The sequence below is a fragment of the Oncorhynchus nerka genome, unplaced genomic scaffold (assembly GCF_034236695.1).
Source record: "Oncorhynchus nerka isolate Pitt River unplaced genomic scaffold, Oner_Uvic_2.0 unplaced_scaffold_686, whole genome shotgun sequence".
In the NCBI taxonomy this organism is placed as follows: Eukaryota; Metazoa; Chordata; class Actinopteri; order Salmoniformes; family Salmonidae; genus Oncorhynchus; species Oncorhynchus nerka.
The window spans coordinates 118981-137500 of NW_027040477.1; the positions used below are offsets into that span (position 1 = coordinate 118981).

General features: G+C 40.3%; 1 protein-coding gene across 1 annotated transcript; it reads left to right on the forward strand.

Moving 5' to 3' along the window:
• Positions 1 to 1760: 1760 nt before the first annotated feature.
• LOC135571223 (NLR family CARD domain-containing protein 3-like) lies at positions 1761 to 18363 on the forward strand. The gene is given in 13 exon segments (XM_065017006.1): positions 1761 to 2086; positions 5926 to 6042; positions 8482 to 8598; positions 8833 to 8917; positions 9048 to 9270; positions 9641 to 11262; positions 11265 to 11413; positions 11700 to 11873; positions 13994 to 14167; positions 16107 to 16280; positions 17348 to 17394; positions 17766 to 17959; positions 17961 to 18363. Coding segments are annotated over 13 exon segments (3612 nt in total). The 5' UTR covers positions 1761 to 1880; the 3' UTR covers positions 18291 to 18363.
• Positions 18364 to 18520: the final 157 nt, after the last annotated feature.

The following is an 18520-nucleotide window of genomic DNA, read 5'->3' on the forward strand; positions in this document are numbered from 1 at the left end:
GTAGAGTGAGCATAGAGCTAAAGGCTATAACCACGGGGAAGAAACTGTTCAGATTGGGGTCTATAACATCCAATCACAGAGGTTTACAGCAGCTGACAGTTGCAACTTCATTGCTAATAACTCAAACTTCCTTTTTCAGATAAAGACATCATCTCTGTACAGATGTAGGATCTGATTTCCTCATATGAAATTAAAAGTATGTTTGTAGCCTACGCAGTTACAAAATGGCTGTTGAAACTGTGACACATATTTCTCAGTACATTAGAAGTCAGATAAATGTGTTGAGACGTAGGAAAGATGGGCAAACTCTCGTTGGTCTTGGCTTTCTACAAACTATTATAAGGTTAGTTGATGTCAGACATTCAATAGTCAGAGTAGGTTGGAGCTATGATCACTTATCATGCTGACAAACCTGATGGTCTCTGTGAACTGATCTGAACAGGTTTAGACTGGTCATCTATGATATGTAGGTTATATACAGTACATTCTCTGTCCTGCTACTGGTAGGACTATAACATTATGTGAACTGACCTGAACAGGTTTAGGCTGGTCATCTATGATATGTAGGCTATAGCAGAGTTATAGACCTCAATCTGCATATCACTAACAAACTGCTACTATACATTATAACCTAGCCTACTTTACATAATATAACATCTACACATCACTAATAACCCACTACTATACATTATAACCTAGTCTACTTTACATAATATAACATCTACATATCACTAACAACCCACTACTATACATTATAACCTAGTCTACTTTACATAATATAAAATATCACTAACAACCCCACTACTATACATTATAACCTAGTCTACTTTACATAATATAACATCTACATATCATTAACAAACCACTACTATACATTATAACCTAGCCTACTTTACATAATATAACATCTACACATCACTAATAACCCACTACTATACATTATAACCTAGTCTACTTTACATAATATAACATCTACATATCACTAACAACCCCACTACTATACATTATAACCTAGTCTACTTTACATAATATAAAATGTCTTACTTGTTGCAAAAAACCTTTCTGAATGGATCAAAGATTTCCCCCTCAGATCAATCATGTCCATTTTAGCCCTTCTGTCTACATTCTCAGATACGTTTAGAAAATAACAGACTGAAAGACAATAAATAGCCACTTTTAATGAATAAAAATAAGTGTGAGACATGGCCTTGTGTTGCTGTACTGTCTATAACTACCTTAACAAACAGTGACTTATTATTATTATTATTATTATTATTGTTGCTGTACTGTCTATAACTACCTTAACAAACAGTGACTTATTATTATTATTATTATTATTATTGTTGCTGTACTGTCTATAACTACCTTAACAAACAGTGACTTATTATTATTATTATTATTATTATTATTATTATTATTATTATTATTATTATTATTATTATTATTATTATTATTATTATTGCTGTACTGTCTATAACTACCTTAACAAACAGTGACTTATTGTTATTATTGTTATTGTTGCTGTACTGTCTATAACTACCTTAACAAACAGTGACTTATTATTATTATTATTATTGTTGCTGTACTGTCTATAACTACCTTAACAAACAGTGACTTATTATTATTATTGTTGCTGTACTGTCTATAACTACCTTAACAAACAGTGACTTATTATTATTATTATTATTATTATTATTGTTGCTGTACTGTCTATAACTACCTTAACAAACAGTGACTTATTATTATTATTATTATTGTTGTTGTACTGTCTATAACTACCTTAACAAACAGTGACTTATTATTATTATTGACAGTTACCATGGAGATGAAATATCACAACTACATGGTCATGTGATGCATTAAATCACCTGACTGTTTCTATGTATGTTAGTAAATGTTTTATTTCTCAAAGAGATAATGAATACATGAGAACAATAATTAGTTGTCACTGTGTTAATCACAACCAACATGTTGGATCTCTGTTTAGGGGTCAGTGCTCTAAAATGAGTCTCTCTGGGGAGAGAGAGGAGGGGGGCCCTGCCTCTAAAATTCATCTCTCTGAGGGACATGACACCAAAGCTAAGAGGTAAGATGACAATTTAATGAATAATTTATAAAGTTTATTTCCAAAATAAATAGCTATCTTAAGATGAATGCACTTACTGTAAATCACTCTGGATAAGAGCATCTGCTAAATCAGGGTTTCTCAATCCGGGGTCTGTGGAGGTACTGCAGGGGTTCTCAATCCGGGGTCTGTTGAGGTACTGCAGGGGTTCTCAATCCGGGGTCTGTGGAGGTACTGCAGGGGTTCTCAATCCGGGGTCTGTGGAGGTACTGCAGGGGTTCTCAATCCGGGGTCTGTGGAGGTACTGCAGGGGTTCTCAATCCGGGGTCTGTGGAGGTACTGCAGGGGTTCTCAATCCGGGGTCTGTGGAGGTACTGCAGGGGTTCTCAATCCGGGGTCTGTGGAGGTACTGCAGGGGTTCTCAGTCCGGGGTCTGTGGAGGTACTGCAGGGGATCTCAATCCGGGGTCTGTGGAGGTACTGCAGGGGTTCTCAATCTGGGGTCTGTGGAGGTACTGCAGGGGTTCTCAATCCGGGGTCTGTGGAGGTACTGCAGGGGTTCTCAATCCGGGGTCTGTGGAGGTACTGTATAGGTCCCTGCCTGTGCCATTAAACCCCTACAACTCATCCAGAACGCCGCAGCCCGTCTGGTGTTCAACCTTCCCAAGTTCTCTCACGTCACCCCGCTCCTCCGCTCTCTCCACTGGCTTCCAGTTGAAGCTCGCATCCGCTACAAGACCATGGTGCTTGCCTACGGAGCTGTGAGGGGAACGGCACCTCAGTACCTCCAGGCTCTGATCAGGCCCTACACCCAAACAAGGGCACTGCGTTCATCCACCTCTAGCCTGCTCGCCTCCCTACCACTTAGGAAGTACAGTTCCCGCGCAGCCCAGTCAAAACTGTTCGCTGCTCTGGCCCCCCAATGGTGGAACAAACTCCCTCACGACGCCAGGACAGCGGAGTCAATCACCACCTTCCGGAGACACCTGAACCCACCTCTTTCAGGAATACCTAGGATAGGATAAAGTAATCCTTCTCACCCCCCCCCCTCCTTAAAAGATTTAGATGCACTATTGTAAAGTGGCTGTTCCACTGGATGTCTTAAGGTGAACGCACCAATTTTTAAGTCGCTCTGGATAAGAGCGTCTGCTAAATGACTTAAATGTAATGTAAATGTACTGCAGGGGTTCTCAATCCGGGGTCTGTGGAGGTACTGCAGGGGTTCTCAATCCGGGGTCTGTGGAGGTACTGCAGGGGTTCTCAATCCGGGGTCTGTGGAGGTACTGCAGGGGTTCTCAATCCGGGGTCTGGGGAGGTACTGCAGGGGTTCTCAATCCGGGGTCTGTGGAGGTACTGCAGGGGTTCTCAATCCGGGGTCTGGGGAGGTACTGCAGGGGTTCTCAATCCGGGGTCTGTGGAGGTACTGCAGGGGTTCTCAATCCGGGGTCTGGGGAGGTACTGCAGGGGTTCCACGGCACCCTGACTGTACTCGTTGCAATGTCAGACATTTGATAGGATTTTTACATGACACAACCACTTTGCCTTCTCTTAATTATTGACTAATATAATGGAATGCATATTTTAACCAATTGTGATGGTTGTTACCAGCAGAATATTGACAATATAACTGTTACATCAACACTCTCTTCACACCCGTTTAACAACTCTAAATATCTTTGGCATAGTAGGCATCAAGTCCCTTCCAATAATGTTGCCTACAACGTTTCATACAATGTTCATTTTCATCGAACACATATTACACCCTAGACGCCTTCAACTGCCCAATTTATATCCATCCCCAATTTAGGAGTATTTTTTAACAATATGATGTTGCGCTCCAAAGGGAGAACTTGAAATAACATGATGTAGATAATTAAATCATCAAAAGAAAAACGTGTTTAGAAAACAAGGTTCCTTATAAAAAGGCTTCTATCACTTCCTTAAAATATGAAATCAATAAAAGTTATATATATTTTGGGGTTCAGTGAAGAAGAACCTCTAGAGTTCTGATCAACAAAAGGTTCATGTTTTGAGGATGTGAACCCAGCAGCCATCCAGTGGTCAGATCAATTCCATCTGTTTTTTCCAGCGCCCGGCCCGGGATTCGAACCAGCCACCCTTCGGTCACAGCTCCAACTCCAACCTGAGTTAATCTTCAGAAATAAGCATGAGTTAATCTGCCAAAATGAAGACAAAATGCTATGCAGACATGGTATCACTTGTTTACATAAGTATCATACATAACTCATCGCCAAAAGCACAAGACATACTGTTGCATGTAGGTCTATATTATTTATGGGTTCATCACATAGAAATATAAAAACATTATTTTTAACTACTGCAATGCAATTACATGTGGCGCAGGAACCACTGACTCACTGCATTATTCTATAGTATTATCAAGACACCTGCTGTTAACTCTTAACTACTTAGGACAGCTCACGAGGTGTCCTAAATATCTACTGACTAGGTGGGTAGGTAATTTAGGCAATGGGTAGGTAACTAGGTCATTTATACCCATAAGTGTAAAATGTCTTTATTCTCAGCACTTATACGACCAATTTTCTACTCAGACACTTTGGCGATATGGACCCAGATCTCAACATATTGTCATAAAAAAACTGAATGTTTGATCTCAAAATGTTGTTATAATTTTGTAAAAATGTTTGTTAAACATAATAATAAAAAATGAATATTACTAATGTAACCCACTGTAAAGACTGGGTTTAGGTTATTGTGTTGCACTGCTCATGTCCGCGTTCTGGAACTGTCCGCGTCCCCGTACAGAACTGTCCGCGTCCACGTTCGGTGTGGATATTGTCCGGTTACGCGCAGAGTGGACTGAGGTGATCTTGGGGAATATCGACGGAGTTTGTTACAGTGTTGAGACACCGAAGTTTATTGTTCAATTTGCTTTTTTCTTTACGGTGAGGGACAGTATGAGTGTAGCCAGATCCTTTTCACTCTCTATCCTCGTTTCATTTTGTGGTTCACCGGATTCATCATCGAGACGAGGGACAGACGAACGACCTGCTAACTAACCAAGCTAGTCGGTACAGCTCGGTAAGCTAGCTAGCTACTCTACCAGCAGCATCCTAGTTATCCTAGCTAGTCGGTACAGCTCGGTAAGCTAGCTAGCTACTCTACCAGCAGCATCCTAGTTATCCTAGCTAGTCGGTACAGCTCGGTAAGCTAGCTAGCTACTCTACCAGCAGCATCCTAGTTATCCTAGCTAGTCGGTACAGCTCGGTAAGATAGCTAGCTACTCTACCAGCAGCATCCTAGTTATCCTAGCTAGTCGGTACAGCTCGGTAAGCTAGCTAGCTACTCTACCAGCAGCATCCTAGTTACCATAGCTACCACTACATCATCACCGGCTCCCCGGTTGTTTCTTTAGTGTTTAAACCCTCTGTGTCCAAGGACCGAACTTTTGAATATTATTTTCAGGACGCCTCAATAGCAGGTATTGAACACCGGGTAAATAATCACTAGTCAGAACTTCAACCTCAGTATACATTCATTATAAAAAATATATTTAATATCTGATATTGTGAGTAAACAACCTCGAGAGTGCGTCTTCCAGACCTCCAATAAATTACATCATTCAACCCTCCCGGTTAGTAAATGTACCTCAACATGCCCCCGGAGAGGCAGAGTAACGACACCAGCCTTTTAGCGGGGCTGACAGACTGACTACAACGCTCGCGTCGATAAATTAATCTCGTCATTAAAAATGACACACTGCTCGCGCGCGTTAACTAACGTCTAGAAGTCAGTTATATTTGTGAAACTCTTCTTATGTTTCCCCATCTGAGCTCAGAGTAGATGAGAGATGTAATGTTTGTCTCTGTTGTGTTGAAGTCCAATCAAGCAGGAGAGACCAGCCTCCCCTGTTCCCAGCTGTGTGTCCATGAAGAGTGACCGGTCTATGAATCAACCTTTACAGTTTAGAGAGGGAGACTTTTCTACTGAACAAAGGTAAGAAGAACTCATGGGTCCTGGTCAGTGAGTTAAACAACACTGTCTCTAGTCATTTCTCCTCCCATTTTCCAAATCCTTTTGGTTGTTTTCATAATCCATAGGCTAATCCTTTTGTCCATTTTCATAGTCCTAAAACAATATTAAACAAACACAACATTCCCTCCCTGTGTGTGTATGTGTGTGTGTGTGTGTGTGTGTGTGTGGTACCTGGTACCCTGCACATTGACTCAGTACTGGTACTCCTTATAGCCTCATTATTACCTCAACTACCTGGTACCCTGCACATTGACTCAGTACTGGTACTCCTTATAGCCTCATTATTACCTCAACTACCTGGTACCCTGCACATTGACTCAGTACTGGTAATCCTTATAGCCTCATTATTCCGGTCGGTAACATTTGAGAGTGAGGCAAATATATAGCATTTTATGAAAAAAACATGATTATTTGTCTCTCTGAAATGAAGACATCAAGTGATTTTAAACAAATACATATCTGTCATTGAACAACCCCATGATTAGATAGTGAACAACCCCATGATTAGATAGAGAACAACCCCATGATTAGATAGTGAACAATCCCATGATTAGATAGTGAACAACCCCATGATTAGATAGTGAACAACCCCATGATTAGATAGTGAACAACCCCATGATTAGATAGTGAACAACCCCATGATGAAACAACCCCATGATTAGATAGTGAACAACCCCATGATTAGATAGTGAACAACCCCATGATTAGATAGTGAACAACCCCATGATTAGATAGTGAACAACCCCATGATTAGATAGTGAACAACCCCATGATTAGATAGTGAACAACCCCATGATTAGATAGTGAACAACCCCATGATTAGATAGTGAACAACCCCATGATTAGATAGTGAACAACCCCATGATTAGATAGTGAACAACCCCATGATTAGATAGTGAACAACCCCATGATTAGATAGTGAACAACCCCATGATTAGATAGTGAACAACCCCATGATTAGATAGTGAACAACCCCATGATTAGATAGTGAACAACCCCATGATTAGATAGTGAACAACCCCATGATTAGATAGTGAACAACCCCATGATTAGATAGTGAACAACCCCATGATTAGATAGTGAACAACCCCATGATTAGATAGTGAACAACCCCATGATTAGATAGTGAACAACCCCATGATTAGATAGTGAACAACCCCATGATTAGATAGTGAACAACCCCATGATTAGATAGTGAACAATCCCATGATTAGATAGTGAACAACCCCATGATTAGATAGTGAACAACCCCATGATTAGATAGTGAACAACCCCATGATTAGATAGTGAACAATCCCATGATTAGATAGTGAACAACCCCATGATTAGATAGTGAACAACCCCATGATTAGATAGTGAACAACCCCATGATTAGATAGTGAACAACCCCATGATTAGATAGTGAACAACCCCATGATTAGATAGTGAACAACCCCATGATTAGATAGTGAACAACCCCATGATTAGATAGAGAACAACCCCATGATTAGATAGTGAACAACCCCATGATTAGATAGTGAACAACCCCATGATTAGATAGTGAACAACCCCATGATTAGATAGTGAACAACCCCATGATTAGCTAGTGAACAACCCCATGATTAGATAGTGAACAACCCCATGATTAGATAGTGAACAACCCCATGATTAGATAGTGAACAACCCCATGATTAGATAGTGAACAACCCCATGATTAGCTAGTGAACAACCCCATGATTAGATAGTGAACAACCCCATGATTAGATAGTGAACAACCCCATGATTAGATAGTGAACAATCCCATGATTAGATAGTGAACAACCCCATGATTAGATAGTGAACAACCCCATGATTAGATAGTGAACAACCCCATGATTAGATAGTGAACAACCCCATGATTAGATAGTGAACAACCCCATGATTAGATAGTGAACAACCCCATGATTAGATAGTGAACAACCCCATGATTAGATAGTGAACAATCCCATGATTAGATAGTGAACAATCCCATGATTAGATAGTGAACAACCCCATGATTAGATAGTGAACAACCCCATGATTAGATAGTGAACAACCCCATGATTAGATAGTGAACAACCCCATGATTAGATAGTGAACAACCCCATGATTAGATAGTGAACAACCCCATGATTAGATAGTGAACAACCCCATGATTAGATAGTGAACAACCCCATGATTAGATAGTGAACAACCCCATGATTAGATAGTGAACAATCCTATGCCATGATTAGATAGAGAAAAAACACACCAATCTCTTTCAGAAATGCTTTGAACAATAAAAGCTAATTTACTAACATTTCTGAAAAGTGATATATAGTGTTTTGGAATGAAACTCTTATGTTTCCCCATCTGAGCTCAGAGTAGATGAGAGATGTAATGTTTGTCTCTGTTGTGTTGAAGTCCAATCAAGCAGGAGAGACCAGCCTCCCCTGTTCCCAGCTGTGTGACCATGAAGAGTGACTGGTCTATGGAACCTCCTCTATACTTTAGAGAGGGAGACTTTTCTACTGAACAAAGGTAAGAAGAACTCATGGGTCCTGGTCAGTGAGTTAAACAACACCGTCTCTAGTCATTTCTCCTCCCATTTTCCCATTTATTGTTGTTGTTTTCATAATCCATATGCTAATCATTTTGCCCATTTTCATAGTCCTAAAACAATATTAAACAAACACAACATTCCCTCCGTGTGTGTGTGTGTGTGTGTGTTTTACTCCCTGGATGAGGAGATGTAATCTCATGTTTTGTCCACAGAAACCAACAGGAGAGATCAGGGTCAGAGATTCTCAGTTGTCAGTCTTCCCAGAGTCATCAAACAGACCTGGACTCCATATTCAGTGTATGTGGTCCTGTTATGTACATTTGTTTTTGTTTACCTCAAGTAAAGTTGATCTGTCAATCATTCATTAATGTGTTAATGAGAAAGCATTTTATTCTCTTGCTTAACTTATTTACTTTATTTATTTCAGATGCTTGAACAGAAAATTATGACATTTGTGAAGAACGAGCTGAAGATGTTCAAGAGGATTCTTAGTCCAGAACTCCCAGAAGGCTTTGAGAGTCAGAAGCAGGAAGTAGTGGATGCTGAAGATGAGAAGCAGGAGAGCAGTGCCAGAGAGGGGGCTCTGAAGATCACACTGCACATCCTGAGGAAAATGAACCAGAAGGAGCTTGCTGACACACTGGAGAAATGTAAGATCTGTCTGCCTCATGTTGAATGATGTTTTATAACATTTAAAAGCTGTAGCTAAAGTACAGCTAAAGTAGCTGTGTAACTCAATGATATTGTAGCAGCCTTAACACAACACCTAGTGACCTCATCAAGTAGCAGCAGGGATGTGTTGTGGTGATTCATTTAGAGAGAGAACATTAATAATACCATCAATAATACCAATAATAATATAATCAGTCACACCAGTCTGTAATGCATTATGAAAACATTTACACATTTATACAGTCAGTTAAGAGAATAAATTATTATAATGTACAACTTTATAACAGTCCTACAATACTGTAGGTATTAAAACAGAGGGAATGGTAATATCCTCTGTGTTATTTCTAGATTCAGATGAGCTTGCTGTGATTTGCCAACGTGAACTCAAATCTAATCTAAAGAAGAAGTTTCAATGTGTATTTGAGGGGATCGCTAAACAAGGAAACCCAACACTTCTCAATAAGATCTACACAGAGCTCTACATCACAGAGGGTGGAACAGGAGAGGTCAATAATGAACATGAGCTGAGACAGATTGAGACAACAACCAGGAAACAAGCAAGACCAGAGACTGCAATCAAATGTAATGACATCTTCAAACCCTTAACTGGACAAGACAAACCTATCAGAACTGTGCTGACAAAGGGAGTCGCTGGCATTGGAAAAACAGTCTCTGTGCAGAAGTTCATTCTGGACTGGGCTGAAGGAAAAGCAAATCAGGATGTCCAATTTGTATTTTCAATCCCTTTTCGGGAGCTGAATTTGATGAAAGGGGACAAACACACTTTCATTGAACTTCTTAATCACTTCTCAATGGAAACCAAACAATCAGGAATCTCCATCTACAACAAGTACAAAGTTCTGTTCATCTTTGATGGTCTGGATGAGTGCCGACTGCCCCTAGACTTCCAGAAGAACAAGATCTGTTGGGACGTCACAGAGTCAACCTCAGTGGATGTTCTGCTGACAAATCTCATCAAGGGAAATCTGCTTCCCTCTGCTCTCCTCTGGATAACTACCCGACCTGCAGCAGCCAATAAGATCCCTTCAGTGTGTGTTGACCAGGTAACAGAAGTACGAGGGTTCAATGACCCACAGAAGGAGGAGTACTTCAGGAAGAGATTCAGGGATGAGGACCTGGCCAGCAGAATCATCTCACACATAAAGACATCAAGGAGCCTCCACATCATGTGCCACATTCCAGTCTTCTGTTGGATTTCTGCAACAGTCCTTGAACACATCCTGAAACATAAGAGAGAAGAGATGCCCAAGACTCTGACTGAGATGTACACACACCTTGTGGAGTTTCATACCAAACAGAAGAATGAAAAGTATCTTGGGAAAGAAGGGACAGGTCCACACTGGAATAAAGAGAGCATTCTGTCACTGGGAAAACTGGCTTTTCAACAGCTTGTGAATGGCAATCTGATTTTCTATGAAGAAGACCTGAAAGAGGCTGGCATTGATGTTAATGAAGCCTCAGTGTACTCAGGATTGTGCACACAGCTCTTTAAAGAGGAATGTGGGCTGTACCAGGACAAGGTGTACTGCTTTGTTCATCTGAGCATTCAGGAGTTTCTGGCTGCTGTATATGTGTTCCTCTCATTCATCAACAACAATGAGAATCTAATGGACAAACTGCAAACAAAAGACGAGTCTGAAGTTACTTTCTACAAGAGTGCTGTGGATAAAGCCTTACAAAGTGAGACAGGAAACCTGGACCTTTTCCTCCGCTTCCTACTGGGCCTCTCACTGGAGTCCAATCAGAAGCACTTACGAGGTCTACTGACAAAGACAAGAAGCAGCTCACAGAGCCATGAAGAAACAGTCAAGTACATCAAGGAGAAGATCAGGGAGGATCTCTCTCCAGAGAGGAGCATCAATCTGTTCCACTGTCTGAATGAACTGAATGACCATTCTCTAGTGGAGGAGATCCAAAGCTACCTGAGATCAGGAAGTCTCTTGGCTAAGCCAAACTGTCACCTGCACAGTGGTCAGCTCTGGTCTTTGTGTTGCTGACTTCAGAAAAGGAGCTGGATGTGTTTGACCTGAAGAAATACTCCAGATCAGAGGAAGGTCTTCTGAGGCTGCTGCCAGTGGTCAAAGCCTCCAGAGCTGTTCTGTGAGTAAATAAAATGACATATAAGAACTAATCATCAGGAAGAAATATTCAGTTTAGAGAAAAATATGTATTATAATATGTATAATATATTATTTTGAAAAACATATTGAATATATTCATTGATTTTCACATTAGTATAACAATATGACCACACAATTCTAGGAGATGGAAGATGAATCTATATGTTGTTTTGGATAATTAACCAAATGCATCTGCCATTGTCCTTCTACACTACTGGTGTTAAATTAACAGTGTGTTTGTGAAGTCATGATGATCTCTTTGTCAGGCTGTCAGGCTGTGGAGTCACAGAGGAAGGCTGTGCTTCTCTGGTCTCAGCTCTGAGGTCAAACCCCTCACACCTGAGAGAGCTGGACCTGAGTAACAATGACCTGAAAGATTCAGGAGTGAAGCTGCTCTCTGATGGACTGGGGAATCCCCACTGTAAACTGGAGACTCTGAGGTCAGTATTATCAGATATGAAAGCACTTTATGTATGTACTTCTCCCATTTGAAAAGTCGTAATTATTCGGTTATATTCACTTATAGTGTATTAAAGTAGTCATAAGTTTAGTATTTGGTCCCATATTCCATGCCTGCAGTGATTACATCAAGCTTGTGATTCTACTAACTTGTTGAATTAATTTGCAGTTTGTCTTGGTTGTGTTTTGGATGTTTTCCTAATAGAAACTGAAAGGTGAATAATGTCCTGTCATTTTGGAGTCACTTTACTTGTATTGTCAGTAAGAATAGAAGATGTTTCTGAACACTTCTACATTCATGTGGATGCTACTATGATTATGAATAATCATGAATGAATCGAGAATGATGATGAATGAGAAAGTTACAGAGGAACAAAGATCAGACCCCCTCTGTTATTGGTAATGGTGAGAGGTTATCATGTTTTGTTGTAGCCTCTGTTATTGGTAATGGTGAGAGGTTAGCATGTTTTGTTGTAGTCTCTGTTATTGGTAATGGTGAGAGGTTAGCATGTTTTGTTGTAGTCTCTGTTATTGGTAATGGTGAGAGGTTAGCATGTTTTGTTGTAGTCTCTGTTATTGGTAATGGTGAGAGGTTAGCATGTTTTGTTGTAGTCTCTGTTATTGGTAATGGTGAGAGGTTAGTATGTTTTGTTGTAGTCTCTGTTATTGGTAATGGTGAGAGGTTAGCATGTTTTGTTGTAGTCTCTGTTATTGGTAATGGTGAGAGGTTAGTATGGTTTGTTGTAGCCTCTGTTATTGGTAATGGTGAGAGGTTAGTATGTTTTGTTGTAGTCTCTGTAATTGGTAATGGTGAGAGGTTAGCATGTTTTGGACAATGACCCCAAGCATACGTCCAAAGTTGTAGTAAAATGGCTTAAGGACAACAAAGTCAAGGTATTGGAGTGGCCATCACAAATCCCTGACCTCAATCCTATAGACAATTTGTGTGCAGAACTGAAAAAGCATGTGTGAGCAAGGAGACCTACAAACCTGACTCAGTTACACCAGCTCTGTCAGGAGGAATGGGCCAAAATTCACCCAACTTATTGTGGGAAGCTTGTGGAAGGCTACCTGAAACATTTGACCCAAGTTAAACAATTTAAAGGCAATGCTACCAAATACTAATTGAGTGTATGTAAACTTCTGACCCATTGGGAATGTGATGAAAGAAATAAAAGCTGAAAAAAATCATTCTCTCTACTATTATTCTGACATTTCACATTCTGAAAATAAAGTGGTGATCCTAACTGACCTAAAACAGGGAATTTTAACTAGGATTAAATGTCAGGAATTGTAAAAATTGAGTTTAAAAGTATTTGGCTAAGGTGTATGTAAACTACCGACGTCAACTGTATGTATTAAAATACCCCAAATAAAAGGTGACATTATAAACTGTCACCTCATATGAAACATTTGATCTGAAATCCAAAATGTTGGAGTATAGAGACACATTTAAAATGTTAGCTTCACTGTCTAAATAGATATGGTGTGGACTGTATACTCAATACAATCTAAATCTGATTCCTCACTGTCTAAATAGATATGGTGTGGACTGTATACTCAATACAATCTAAATCTGATACCTCACTGTCTAAATAGATATGGTGTGGACTGTATACTCAATACAATCTAAATCTGATACCTCACTGTCTAAATAGATATGGTGTGGACTGTATACTCAATACAATCTAAATCTGATACCTCACTGTCTAAATAGATATGGTGTGGACTGTATACTCAATACAATCTAAATCTGATACCTCACTGTCTAAATAGATATGTTTCAATACAATCTAAATGTACCTCACTGTCTAAATAGATTGTACTGTATACTCAATACAATCTAAATCTGATACCTCACTGTCTAAATAGATATGGTGTGGACTGTATACTCAATACAATCTACATCTGATACCTCACTGTCTGTCTTCTGACTGATACTGATTTTTAAACTGGTCTGGTCAGTCAACTATAATATTTGTACTATACATGTTTCTATCTGCAGGCAATACTTTGATCATGTGTCATTTTTAATGATGATACACTATTTTCACCACCAAAGAATATCAGTGTGGTTTTAATATGATTTGACTCTTTGCAGGCTGTCAGGCTGTGGAGTCACAGAGGAAGGCTGTGCTTCTCTGGTCTCAGCTCTGGAGTCAAACCCCTCACACCTGAGAGAGCTGGACCTGAGTAACAATGACCTGAAGGATTCAGGAGTGAAGCTGCTCTCTGCTGGACTGGGGAATCCCCACTGTAAACTGGAGACTCTGAGGTCAGTATTCCTGTAGTTGGTCAACAAGTGATAACTGTTCACCAGATCCACATGTGTTTACCAGACACACATAGTCCACACCATATGTGTTTGGACAGTGAAGCTTACAGTTTTAAATGTGGTGCTTTGATCCAGCATTTTGGATTTGAGATATAATGTTTCATATTAGGAGACAGTACAGAATGTCACCTTTTATTTAAAGGTATTTTCATACATATTTATTTTAGTTTATAAATGAAAACACTTTATGTATCTAGTTCTCCCATTTGAAAAAGTCATAATATTTTGGATAAATTATTTTTGTCAAAAGTTTAGTATTTGGTCCCATGTTCCTTGCCTGCAGTGATTACATCAAGCTTGTGATTCTACTAACTTGTTGAATTAATTTGCAGTTTGTCTTGGTTGTGTTTGGGATGTTTTCCTCATAGAAACTGAATGGTGAATAATGTCCTGTCATTTTGGAGTCACTTCACTTGTATTGTCAGTAAGAATAGAAGATGTTTCTGAACACTTCTACATTCATGTGGATGCTACCATGATTGTGAATGAATCGTGAATGATGATGAATGAGAAAGTTACTGAGGGACAAAGATCAGACCTCCTCTGTAATTGGTCATGGTGAGAGGTTAGCATGTTTTGTTGTAGTCTCTGTTATTGGTAATGGTGAGAGGTTAGCATGTTTTGTTGTAGCCTCTGTTATTGGTAATGGTGAGAGGTTAGCATGTTTTGTTGTAGCCTCTGTTATTGGTAATGGTGAGAGGTTAGCATGTTTTGTTGTAGTCTGTTATTGGTAATGGTGAGAGGTTAGCATGTTTTGTTGTAGCCTCTGTTATTGGTAATGGTGAGAGGTTAGCATGTTTTGTTGTAGCCTCTGTTATTGGTAATGGTGAGAGGTTAGCATGTTTTGTTGTAGCCTCTCATTTAAAATGTTAGCTTCACTGTCAAAATAGATATGGTGTGGACTGTATACTCAATACAATCTAAATCTGATACCTCACTGTCTAAATAGATATGGTGTGGACTGTTTACTCAATACAATCTACATCTGATACCTCACTGTCTGTCTTCTGACTGATACTGATTTTTAAACTGGTCTGGTCAGTCTAAATAATATTTGTTAATATGCATCTTTCTATCTACAAGCAATACTTGGAAAATGTGTCATTTCTAGGCTGTGCCTCTCTGGTCTGAGGCTAAACCCAACACGTTATTTGTGCACAGGTTACAGTGTAAGCAGAGAAAGCTAAGCGAAATATTTTAATACATCCTGTCTGTCATTGTATTTCTTCTGTGTTTCAGACTCACTGGCTGTAAACTCACAGACACATCCTGTAAAGAGTTGGCCTCAGTTCTCAGGTCAAACCCCTCACACCTGAGAGAGCTGGATCTGAGTAACAATGACCTGAAGGATTCAGGAGTGAAGCTGCTCTCTGCTGGACTGGGGAATCCCCACTGTAAACTGGAGACTCTGAGGTCAGTATTCCTCAACAAGTGTAACTGTCAACAAGTGATAACTGTTCACAAGCAGATCCACATGTGTTTACCAGACACACATAGTCCACACCATATGTGTTTGAGTGAGCTTACAGTTTTACATTTTTGGTGCTCAGTATAATATATATTGTGGACTGTATACTCAATACAATCTAAATCTGATACCTCACTGTCTAAATAGATATGATGTGGACTGTATACTCAATACAATCTAAATCTGATTCCTCACTGTCTGTCTTCTGACTGATACTGCTTTTTAAACTGGTCTGGTCAGTCTACTATAATATTTGTACTATACATGTTTCTATCTGCAGGCAATACTTTGATCATTTATATTAATGATACATTCATTCATTTATAAATATATATTGAAAAAAATATACTGCCACTATTTTCACCACCAAAGAATATCAGTGTGATTTTAATATGATTTGACTCTTTGCAGGCTGTCAGGCTGTCTAGTCACAGAGGAAGGCTGTGCTTCTCTGGTCTCAGCTCTGGAGTCAAACCCCTCACACCTGAGAGAGCTGGACCTGAGCTACAATCACCCAGGAGACTCAGGAGTCAGACTGCTCTCTGCTGGACTGGAGGATCCACACTGCAGACTGGAGAAACTCAAGTATGTAGAGGGTTTATGTCAATGTTCATATCAGACATGTTTGACTTATCAGGCTGGTTAAGACAAACATTCTGACCACCACTTGGACAAAGTTATGTGTGTGTGTGTGGGGGGGGGTGAGTGTCCTGTCTGTATATTATATATATATATAATATATATAATATTCTATCTGTAATATGGACAAAGTTATATATGTTCAGTGTTCTCTCACACACCTGGACACATACACACACACACGCACACTGGACACACATACAGGACACACACAAACTGGACACACACTGTACACACACACAGTAAACACACACAAACACACACTGGACACACACACACTGGACACACACAGTACACACACACACACACACACACAGTACACACACACAGTACACAGTACACATGGACACATGGACAAACTGGATACACACACTGGACTCACACACACACACACACACACACAAACAAGCACAGGACACACACAGAACACACACAGAGAAAATGGACACACACACACACAGGACTGGACACACACACACACACACACACACACACACACACACACACTGGACACACACACACACACACACACACTGAACAACACTGGACACACACACACACACACAAACACACACAAACACACACTGCACACACACACACACACACACACACTGGAAACACACTGGTCACACACACAGGACACACACACACACACAGGACTTACACAAACACTGGACACACACACACACACACAAACACACACACACACACACACACAAACTGGACACACACACACACACACACACACACACACACAACACACAAACAAGCACTGGACACACACACACACTGGACACACACACACTGGATGGACACACACAGACACACACTGGACACACACTCACACACTGGACAAACACACACACAGGACTTACACACACGCTGGACAAACATTCACATACACACACACACACACACACAGACAAACATGTGTGTGTGTGTGTGTGTGTGTGTGTGTGTGTGTTTCAGGTGTATCCCTCAATGACTGTCTGTTCTTCTGCTTACCGCTACAGTGTGGAACATGGTGGAGAGAACAGAATGAAACCTGGACTTAGAAAATGTGAGTGTTGACTGCTGTGAAGAATATGACTAAGAATAAGTCTTAATTCAAGTTAAGTCAAAGTCAAAGACCACCATCATTACTTACTTGGTCATATTAAATATCAGCTGTAGTTCTACAGAAGCAGAAATCAGGGACACCAAAGTTTACAAAGAGTTAATTTGACTGTGTGTGTGTGTAATTAATGGGAATAAGTGTGTTTTATATTACCATACAGTATAACATATGATCATTCAACAAGTCTCAACTTACCTTAACTTCTCCTTTTGATACCTAGAAACATCTACATTAAATGAATTAGTGAAAAGTGAGTTAACATTCTAATGTGAATGATGATGATTTCTAATATTGTGTCTGGTTTCATCCATCAGATGTCTGTGATCTCACACTGGACCTAAACACAGTAAACAGACTCCTCTCTCTGTCTGAGGAGAACAGAAAGGTGACATGGAGGAGAGAGAAGCAGCCGTATCCTGATCACCCAGAGAGATTTGAGGGCTGGGGACAGGTGCTGTGTAGAGAGGGTCTGACTGGGCGCTGTTACTGGGAGGTAGAGTGGAGGGGAGAATGGGGCTGTTATAGGAGTGACATATAAAGGAATCAGCAGGAGAGGAGGGGTTAATGACTGTTGGCTTGGAGCCAATGACAAGTCCTGGAGTCTGTTCTGCTCTGACAACAGTTACTCTGCCTGGCACAATAATAATCCCACTACCATAGACGTCCCCTCCTCCAGCTCCCACAGAGTAGGAGTGTATCTGGACTGGCCAGCCGGCACTCTGTCCTTCTATAGAGCCTCCTCTGACACACTGACCCACCTGTACACATTCACCTCCACATTCACTGAGCCCCTCTATCCAGGGTTTGGGTTTATGGTGGTGACTCCTCAGTGTCCCTGAAATAACATGACACACACACAATAATAACCTGTAAATAATACACACACTGGATACACACACACACACACACACACTGGACTCACACACACACACACACACACACTGGACTGGACACACACACACACACACACACACACACTGGATACACACACACACACTGGACTCACACACACACACACACACACTGGATACACACACACTGGACTGACACACACAGACACACACTGAAT